Source organism: Gallinula chloropus (assembly GCF_964237585.1).
Source record: "Gallinula chloropus genome assembly, chromosome: 1".
Classification (NCBI taxonomy): domain Eukaryota; kingdom Metazoa; phylum Chordata; class Aves; order Gruiformes; family Rallidae; genus Gallinula; species Gallinula chloropus.
The window spans coordinates 27,055,758-27,066,303 of NC_140085.1; the positions used below are offsets into that span (position 1 = coordinate 27,055,758).

At 41.3% G+C, this 10,546-nt stretch overlaps 1 protein-coding gene across 2 annotated transcripts in view; it reads left to right on the forward strand.

The window, feature by feature from the left end:
* Window positions 1-9,588, forward strand: part of PTN (pleiotrophin) — a 76,810-nt gene extending 67,222 nt beyond the window's left edge. For both annotated transcript variants that reach the window (XM_084279068.1, XM_084279069.1), the window contains exon 5: window positions 9,357-9,588. In XM_084279068.1, the coding sequence (XP_084135194.1) occupies window positions 9,357-9,409 (53 nt within the window). In that variant the 3' untranslated portion in view covers window positions 9,410-9,588. The remainder of the gene's footprint in view (window positions 1-9,356) is intronic.
* The last annotated feature ends 958 nt before the right edge of the window (window positions 9,589-10,546 follow it).

The following is a 10,546-nucleotide window of genomic DNA, read 5'->3' on the forward strand; positions in this document are numbered from 1 at the left end:
AAAGGCAAGACCTACCCAAGTTGTAAAAGGCTACAATCTCTTTCCTGTAATGCAGGGTCAAGTGTAGCATTTGGGAGTCTAGCAAGGCATCCATGCAGCTCCCTGTGTTTGACGTGGCGTGTTGTGCTGTTGCAGTGGAGGAAAGACTATGCTCCTGGACTTTTCAATAATTTTGTATCGTCTGAAGAGCTTTACTTAAGAGTTCAGTGCAATATAAATAATCTGCACTACATTGTTTCTTTTCTGTAGTAATCTTTACAGGCAGCAATTAGCTAATCCTCCTATTGTTCCTTAGAGCTGAGGAAGTACAATTTAAGGAAAAGTAGTAAGTGAAAGTCAGAAAGGCTAAACGATTTTCCAGGTTTACACAGCATCGGTAGCAAGTCCAGACACTCAGCAAGGAGCTGTTGATTCTTGGCTCCGTGTCTTACTGGTATCCTAGTCTGCAATTACCATCATCAGAATGTGACTATTTGCTTCAAGGTGAGTGTCTGAACTGCAGTCTTTAACTAGTGTCTGTGGTTTTGGCGTTAGTAATCTCAGTGGATTTAAGGCAGTGTTTGACACTGATTTACCTTGAGTCCTCCTAGGGAGCTCAGTGTCAAAACATAGAGCTGGACTTTTTAAGTGAGCAGGTATATCCCCATCCATACTTTGCTGCCAGGAGCAGAAACCAATGCAGGATTTGGACACTACAGCTGCAGCCTTGAGTTCTGCCTGCAGAGAGGACATCGTACTCACAGTGCACTGCCAGGACAGACAGACCAACTGTGTTTTGGCAGAATAACTTGTCTGCTTGCTGTTGCAAGAAGCTGACAGTGATGTCCGAATTAATTGCTCACCTGATGAGCAGCTATTCATTGCTCAGACAAACTGGGTGCTGCCTTCACAAAAGTGACCACCTGTGGCCCACTGCTTTCCATGTGGGCCATGGGTTTCCATTTTCTGGGGTGCCCTTCCTCAACTTTGCCTTTGTGCAGCGGCAAAACATTTCTCTCTAAAGATTAGCAGGAGGGAATGCAGGGAAAGAAGGAATTGCTTGTTAGGACTGTGATTTTCTTTTTGTTTAAAGATGCTGGTGTCTCCTGTTTTGGTATCACACTCATGCTGCATCTCCCTCTGTAGGTTTCAGAATTCCCCATCTTTAATGTAACTCATTAGTCATGCAGGCATGCAGCTAGCGTAATAATTAGTATTACAGGAGGCAGAATAATAGGATCTGCTCAAGCTAATTAGATATAAAAATGAGGGATTTTCTCATATTAGAAAACAGCTGTGATAGTTAAACAAAAACCTGACAGGGAAAACTGGGAAGTTTTTCTCTTGCTGTAAAGGCCGATGCAGGTTTATTGAAGAATGGCCTCTGGCACTGACCAGGAGCCTGCAGTGAAGTACAGTGATCTGAGCTCTGTGAGGCAGACGCTGGCAGTGGATGCCCAGTGGGAACAGCATAGCTGGCTGTTATTACTGTTGCTATCATCATGATTATTTGTATTGCATGAGTGCCTGGAGGCCCCAGCTGAAAAAGGGTGCCATTGTGCTAAGCACTGCATAAACATTGAGAGAGACAGTTTTGCCATGAATAATTTATGCCTTATGGAGCTGAGAAATATGAAAATCAAGAGAAGAAACAGTGGTCCAGAAGGGTGAGACCGGGTACTAAATGCTTGGTTGTGTTTCTCTTTGCCTCTTGCTAGTCCGAGGACAAGGCTTTTTATTTCAAGATGAAGAAAACTCACTGAAAACTTCAGTCTCTAGGACACATCTCTCTGATTTGGCTCCTGCTGCCATAACATGAGGAAGTCAGATTTTTCTCAATTTAAGTGGGAACAAGAGTAAGCCATGTAAGAAATAGTGGCTACAGCGTGGACCAGCCTCAAGCTGCTAGTAAGCTGCTGTGTAGTCCATAACTAATAAAGTTTGGATGTTTTTTAATGGTGGGTTTTCTGCTTCAGTTTCCTTCTGTTTCTTGGAGACTTTACACTGCAGTCTCCCTTGCATTTGCCTTTGTGCCCTTGAAAGAGCATGCTGTTTGGATAAATAATTCGAATGCATCATCAGATCGTAACATAATATCAATCTGATTCCAGGGAGGAGGAAATGCTTGTAGGAGAGGGAGAAAGAGAAATCTTTTTTTCTTTAAAAAAGTATTCTTCAGTTTTTAGTTTTTCTGTAGATTTTAGAAGTGTGTTTGAAAAGAAAAAGTTTGGGAAGTTTCATGGGAAACCTAGACCTCCATGTTTTCTCACTGATTTGTATTTCAGCTTTTTTTTTTTTTTCTGTGCTGCCACACAGCACAGAAACACTGTATAGAAAAACTGGATGAAAAACTGGACATCACAAATGTTCTTGTTTAACCCTCTTGTGCCTGTGGGAGTATTTTTAGGGTTTGATACAGACCTTTGCGGGTAAAAGTTTAAATAACCTTGTGTGTGCCAGTTCTGTTACGTGCTCATTGTCTCATTTTCCTGGCTGGCAAGTGCAGTCCAGCCTCCTTGGCATTAGGCAGTGCCCTTGAGCCTTGAAAATGCCTGAAGCTGTGGGACTTACTGTGATAAAAGATATGCCATCAGCAAATGTTTATACTCATTACAGTTCCAAGCAGTGAAACAGAGAGAAAGCACACTTCCTTCCTTTCTGTCCTTTCCTTCCCTTTTCTACTTCTTTGCTTCCTTTCTTTTCAAGCTTTCTTTTTTCTCCTCCCCCCCCTCCCCTTATCCCTCCATCTCATTTGCCATGTCACTGTCCCTCTATCTTTTCTTCTATCTGTGCTTACTGCAAAAGTTTTGCAGGCGACTTTTCTGAGTGTGGAGCACTGATCAAAGCCATGCCCATGTCCCTTGCCCAGAGGGAGGGTAGATCCCATCTGGGGCAGATGCAGAGAGCACAGTCATGAAATGCAGAGAAATGTGCATGCCTGGTAATTAATTAACTTGTAATTAAAAAAACGGAGTTTCTGTGCACAGTATATCAGTGTATATCTGCAGTATATCACAAATAACTTTCTGCTAAATGGTTATTTATTTATAATGTAGATAAAGTCTATTTATTTGTAATATACACCTCAGTCTGACATATAAACTGCCACAATTCGTTATCCTTTTGTTATATAGGCATATGCCAACCGGCAAATGGATTATTAATACTTTTGTTTCCAGCAGTCTCCTGCAGCCATGTGAACACAGAGAGTAAACTCTGAATATGTCTGCCTGTGCCTGCGCCTGCCTTGCCAGAGTTAAGAGGGATCTTGTGCGCAGCAGGAGGGCTGAAGAGCCAGCTGAGCGTGGGTCCCTCTTGTGCTGAGTGTAGAACATGACAAAGAACAGTAAGAAAGTCTGTGCCCTACAGAAGCAGCAGTCCAAACGTACCAGAGGCAGAGGAGAAGCAGCAGCAAACAGAAGAGCAAAGTGAGCCAGGCCCCTTCAGCAGTATCCCACTGCAAAGCAAGCTTCACTTAAGAATATTTACTCAGAACGATCTAATGTATTAGATACACATGACCCAAACTTAAAGAAAATGAGATTAAACTTTTCCTGATCTTTGTCTTAGGGCAGCTATGCCATCTAGCAAAATTAGAAAATGCCTGTGTCTCTGTGTAGGCAATTTGGAAACATTTTCCTCTCAATTTTTGAATGAAGGAAATCACTAAAATTAAACTTGCTCGAGTAAAATCCTTGGCTTCAACAAATAACCTCTTAAAAAAAGCTTTATGTAATTCCTAATCAGTTTTATGTAAGGATGTTAAAAGGGAACTTTGTTAGGTCTTCCAACCAAATTTCAGGTTTTGACAATAGCTTCGGACTGTCTTAAGATTGTTTCAGAGATTTGTGGAGGGTTTTAGAATAAACTGGATTTTTTTTTCTTGCATTTGTTTCTTCTTGCAATTCCAATGAGAATGTTCCAGTTGTTTTCTTTTTCGATGAGTGGCTTCTTGGTCCATTTCTTTGACAGATATATTAGTGTTTGTCCCACTCATAAACCTAGCTGATCCCCATTCATAACACAAACTGCAACATGCCTTCCAGGATTACGTGGTGCAGCTCCACCCTTTAGGTTTGAATTAGGGCTATGGCTAGCTAGTGTTCAACTGGGAACAAATCCAAGTCCATCCAAAATGGAAATTTAGCAAAGTAAGAAGTAGAACAAAGCCTTCTGGAGAGGAGTGACTGGGCAAGTGAAGAAATTGAGAAACACTGATGGACAACCTGAGGAAGTCGTTAAACAGCACAGAGCTAAGTTATAGGGGATATAATCAATTGTAATATATTAATGAAGTAAAAGCCACTTCAAGGTCACTGATTCATTGGAGACATGCCTTCTACTGCTGTTTAGCTAGTGTAGTATTGTGCTTTGTTTTTCCATGCAGTAGAACCGTGATGCTCAAAGATGCTTTTCCTAAGAATTAATTTTGGAACAAAATCTCTATTGTTTTTTCTTCTTAAACCATTTGGAATACATAAAAGTGGTATATGTTGCAGGAAAATAGGAGGAAAAGGAATTAGATGGTCATGAAAGGTTCTTTTTCTCTAGAAGCAGAAGGAGTTTCCAAAATCCAGGGGTTTGTTTCTACAGTCATGGAAATCATATGATAGTAGAATTTCTGTTCCCAGAGAGCAGGGTAAAGCTCCTTAGGGTGATATTTTTTTTTCTGCAGGTTATAAAATCCTTGACGTTGCCAAAGTCAAGACAGTTCTCTTCCACATGGGTTGGTATTTCATCCCTAAAATTCAAAAGTGCCCTTCACCCAGGTGAACCATTGCCCTTCTCCATCATAGCAACCATGTGCTTTTGAAAATCTGCACCAGTAGAGAGCCCTTTCGAAAAACTGCCTCTCTGTACTCAGTGGGAATGAGTTGGGAAAACTGTCCCCTGAACAGCTGATGTTGAAATTCTTCATTCTAACCTTCCATCAGCACTGCTTTTCCCATTTTGAATGATTCATACCGCTTTTGGGGACACTATGTAATGATTATATATAGTTCAGCAGTGCCATGAGTGAATTTTGACCACCTTCTCAACAAACGAAAATAAATACCTTCAAATCTTGGCTTATAAAGCTTGGCTTCTTTTAAAATGTAATTACCTCCCTTTTGTGCCTTATACATTAAGAGTGGCTTCAAATGGTATGTGGCTTCTGCTCCACATAATTGCTTTCCTTTGCTGCTTGCATAGTAAGAATGAGGCTGCAGAATAGAGATGACTATTTAAAGAGGGCTTCTGCCATTCCAAATGGCATAAAGATCTGCTTATCAAATGAATTTGTTTATTCGGTAAGATTCTCACTGGACTCTTTGTTACCAGTCATCATGGACCCATGGAAGGGGGTCCAGTGCTAACGCATGACCACACACCTCTCTATCCTGTAAATAATTCTCAGGTATACATCTATTTGTAGGGTTATTCAGGTGATGTATGATCAGATAATCAGTGTGTGTGCACTGCCACAGTTTGCCTGTGCAGGTCTAGCTGTACAACGCTGTGGCTGTGCAGTCCCTGGTTGCTGTGCCCTACAGGGACTGCCAGGTATTCTCAATTCGCTCTTTGCATGTGCCTTGGGCCAGGCTCCTGGCTTTCATCTGAGCAAAATGTATCACTGTGGGATAAGAGGGAAGGAGGAAAGTGTATGCCCTAAAACGAACAGAAAAATTGAGGACTATTTTGTCATCCTCGTTAATGTTCTGGAGCATACGTAGCTCACTCTGCTGGTACTTCTGTTTTGCCACACGGATGCACAGGCATGCTAAAGCTAAGTATGTCCTTGAGGGGAAGGAAGCCCTGTCCTGAGTGTAGATGGCATAGCTCCTGCTGCTGCTGCTTTCCTCTGTATGACTGTGTGCTAAGCCATGCCAGAGGTGGGAGGAAAGTTTTGCTGGGACACTAATCATGCACCTGGAGAGGTAGGCAAATACCTACCCTCATCCATTCCCTCCACTGCATGATCTGCTCACCTCAAGTGTTGAGACAAGGTGAGGGATAGCACCCATTCCCACCTCAGTTCTGACCCTGATAGTGGTGTCCATAGGAGAAATACCTTTGCTAAGGCATACGATGTATTTAAATCAATGTGTTTAACTGTAAGCATCAACTATATTTACATATTTTACATAAAGTTTTATTTTGAGATGTTCCGGTTTGTGGAACATCACATCTAGTTATCCACAAGCCAGATGTGTATAACTAAGCCTAGCTCACGGTTTGGCACTTAGGCCTGCTAAGCTGAATTGAATTTCGATAGTTTTCCTGTATGGAATAGGAATCTGAATGGAATTATTTAAAACAGTGTACCTAGGGGATCATTCCCTCACTTAACTGGTAGATGCCTACAGCTGGTGCTGGGGCATGGGACTCCTGAGCTTTTGGGTTGCTAGCATTGCACACTCAAATGGTTAGGGCTTTTGTGCTTGGTGTCATTGCTGGCACTGCTGGCATGGTAGCCTGGCTACCCTGGGAAGGGAAGCACTGGCCAACCAAGATCAGGGTGACATGGATCCCAGTGTGGCTCTGTGAGCTGACTAGATAGTGTGTCATGAAAGTTGAAATAGTCATGTATGGTGAACAGAGATGAGAACAAGGAAAGCCTGGATGACACAGGTGCAAATAGTAGATCTGACCAATGAAGAAACATGAATAAAGTACATCTTAAAACATCTTTATGCTTTGTTAGCCATGGATGTAGTGTAGTCTGTGGCCTGACCATAGTCAAAACAGTTGGAGGGTAGCTGTGAACAGACTTGTGCCTGAGAGTAGGAACAGCAGCAATTTCATGGGTCACTACCTGGGTATTGGTGTCTGTAGTAGGATTTTTAAAAGAGCCTAAGGACTGTGAAATATTTGAACAATTTTCTTCTCTTTTTAATATTGCCTCAACTCTGGGTGTGCATGTCATTTCATGGAGCAAATGTGCTTTGCATCAACACAGCTTACCTGTCTGAAAGATTAAGCTGTGGTGCCATGAGTGCCTTTAATGTGAGAGGAATTACATCCCACACATGTGGACTATTACTCTGCTGAGACATGACCAAGCCAGAGAGACCTATGTCTCTGTAGGTAGACAGGTTTGGCGGTTTGAGTGATATGCAGTTTATCACAAGGTAGACAACAGGGAAGATTGAGCTTTTGCTAACAGGAGCTGCTATAAATCCTCAGAGGCCAAGTGCAAGTGAATAAACAGGGTGTTGTCCCGTTCTTCAAGCCAAGTGAGGATGGGGACCTGATGTGATCATGACTCTAGAGCAAAACCTTCTCCTGATGGTGACTTCACCCCTACTATGAACTGAACATACTCTGCAGCAGAGTCCTGTCAGTGGCCTGCCCACATTCACGATTCCTCTGCATTTAGTAAATTTACAGAGTGTCTTTCTGCTTGTGCTGGGCCTAAATGGATTTTACAGGTTGCAGTGCTGGTCTGATTGACAAAATACTGCTGTTTCTTTCAGAGAAAGTGATGTTGGGGGGGGCGGGGCTAAGAGGGAGTGGAGAGAGAGCACAATCAGTATGGAGTCCAGGGGGGTCAGTGATACAGAGGGAAAAATAGAGGAAGACAGGGACATGGGAAAAGAGGATAGGAGCGGAGACAGGAAATTTGTAAGGGAAAAAAAGCTTTATGTGAAAGAAAATTTGCTATGAACTTAAGGAAAAATGACATTTTAGAATGACAGTTTGTAAAATAGTGAATGGCTGTGGACCACCTGCATGCATACGTGCACACACAGACACACAGACACACACAGAGATACACATCCAAGGGTGGGGAAATAAAAGTAAAATAGTAAAAAATACCACGTTCACATTTTCAGACTAAAATTACTTCATTATAAGTTACTATCCCTTTAAATATTAAGCAAAGTTTTTAAAGGAAAGAGATGTTCAAGTGGATTATATGACTAAACATAAAATATGTATTTTATTTTGCTTTGACTAAAGGATTATTTGAAACTTGTCTTTTCATCTTGAAGAGGGTGAAGGAAAAAATGTTGTTTTGAAACACTAACAAGCAGGATAAGAAACTATCAGAGAAATGTGATAACCTAAGTCTGCATTCTACTGGAGGTACCCTGGCCCTATCCATAGCTGAAAGATGTCAGTGTAGCTCCCTTGACTTTAACTCAAGTGAACCATTTTTACCACAGCTGATGATTGCTTGACTGTCGGTGTTAATCAAAGTGGTCAGAGAGAAAAGAGCCATATTCACAAATAAGAGTACCACCTTAAGGGCCAAGTGCTTGTCTTCTCATTCATGGTGATATATGTTAATTAACCTAAAATGTTTTTTCTTGGGTTTTTTGGGTTTGGTTTTGGGTTGGTTTTTGTTGTTGTTGTTGGGTTTGTTTTAGGGTGGGTATTTTGGGGTGGGGGAGCATTGAGATGGAAGAAACAAGGGCAGGATTCAAAAACGGAAAGTGATACCTGGGTTAAGGCAAACATGGGTCTACTGGCTTGCAGTTTTGGTTCCAGAAAAGATGTTTCACAGAAACTCTATGTCTGACTCTCTAGTGCACGTTGTGCTGTTTTCTGGTAGTATCCACAAGCATTTATTCACATTCTCAGTAGAGAGCTGTTATTTCCCCTATTATGAGGTGACATGTGATACAAGAATCCCCTTAATTCATATTCATCTATAGGCCTCCCTGTGAATCTCCTCTACCTGTAGAACACCACCCTACCCTACAGCACAGTGAAAGTGGCTGCAGGTGGTAGTATAATGTATAAACTTCCGCTTGTACCTGCACAACGTTCCCTTATTTACCCCAAATTAATCAGAGAAGCAGATGCTCCCTAGTCCCTCCCCTGTCCTATCAGTACCAGCTGGCTGGACAGAACTGCTCTCGTGACTCCAGGCCAAGCTTCAATTGCCTCTCAAGTGTGCGTAGGTGTTTGTCCCAGACAAAGGGTGAAGGGTTGGCAATGGAGAAGCTAAGGAAACAAGTGAGCTTTCTTACCACGCTCTGGGGTTGCTCTTATATTCAGAGAAAGCCAAAGACTAACAATGAAATAGAAAGGAAGCAAGGGAGGGGTGCGTGTGTGGGTAGAGTGTGCAAAGCTCTCTTCCAGCACTCCACTGAGCCGTGACCCGATTTCTGCAGGAGCTGCCTGCTGTTTTCTTATTTTTAAAGCAAGTTCCTGAGACAATGCTTTGCATGCCAAATAGGGTCAGCTGCTCAGATAGGAAGGGATCTGAACTGGACGTGTACCTGCCATTCCATCATCTCTAGCACCTTGACCACTCCTTTTTTTAACTTCTGTTTTCCCTTGTTCAGAATGAGGAAACAAAATTAGTTCTTATGTGCAAGGATGGATAAAATTTACTGCAGTGGTTGCTGGATGCTAATTTTCTGTGGTTATTGTTGTCTTGACAGAATCCAAGAAGAAGAAAAAGGAAGGCAAGAAACAAGAGAAGATGCTGGATTAATGGAGCCAACTTGGGCGATGTGAGAAAGGGACATCAGCAAACATGATCAGTTAACAGTTTCATTTATACCTAGGCATTTTATCCTAAAATTATTTATAGCTTAATGGTACCATAGGAGGAAACAAGCAAACACAGAAAAAAAAAATCCTTTTTTTTATTACGTTAGTATTTTTAATGTATAACCCTAACAACAATTTTTAGAGGCCTGTAATAAAGGACTCCAAACTCATTTAGAAAATTATGTCTATTGTATATTGAACAATGTAGAGGTTTCTAAAATATTTTTTCTCAAGTCTTGCCATAGGTCTCAGTCTGGTAATTACTCCACACAAACAGAACCTGAACCTGTGTGGAGCTCTGCTGAAGCCAGTGGTGCCCTGTGTGAACATAGAAGTCTGGCTGGATACCATTATATTTGTGATTTGGACCTTATATCTGAAAAGAAACAGATTTATTTCTTCAGTTCTTATTAAATCTGGGTAACTGTCTGAAGTTACTTGTTTAAGGAAGGGATGGGGGCATTTTGTTGAGTATTTACGGGCATGGAATTTTTTGGATGTCTGGTGAATCTTCATTCCCAAATGCCACCATCTCCTGGTAATAAAAACAGAAGCACTCCTATCCTTGGCCATATTTTGGATGTTGGCAGTAAAAATTCTGAAATCTTTCAACATAGAAAAGACCTAATTTTTCATTATTTTCTAGCAATGATTTTTCCAAATGGAATGATAGGAAAACTTTCCACTTTTTAGCATATCAATGCTGGTGGATTGTAGTCTCCTCTGTTTTATCAGTAAACATTGAAAAATGCTTTCTTATGTTTGTTTATTTTGCCAGAAGGGAGAATATCCTTTTCACAAAAATCTATTTGACGTTGTTTCGATTCTGCCTGACCCAACTCCCTTTTGTAACAGCGGGAATCTTCCTGTTGATTTTAATTCTAGCTGGTTGAAGAGTAGTGTGTCTGGTGGGTAGTAACAGGAAATCTGTTTAGAAACTGCATGAGATAGTTCATATTTTTGACCAAAAAAGGGACAATTTGTGGGAATTGAAGCCAATAGGAATTAAATTATTTTTGGTTCTCTGTTAGTAAAGCAGAAGGGAAATACAAAACCAGCACCTTTTGCTTTCTTCCAT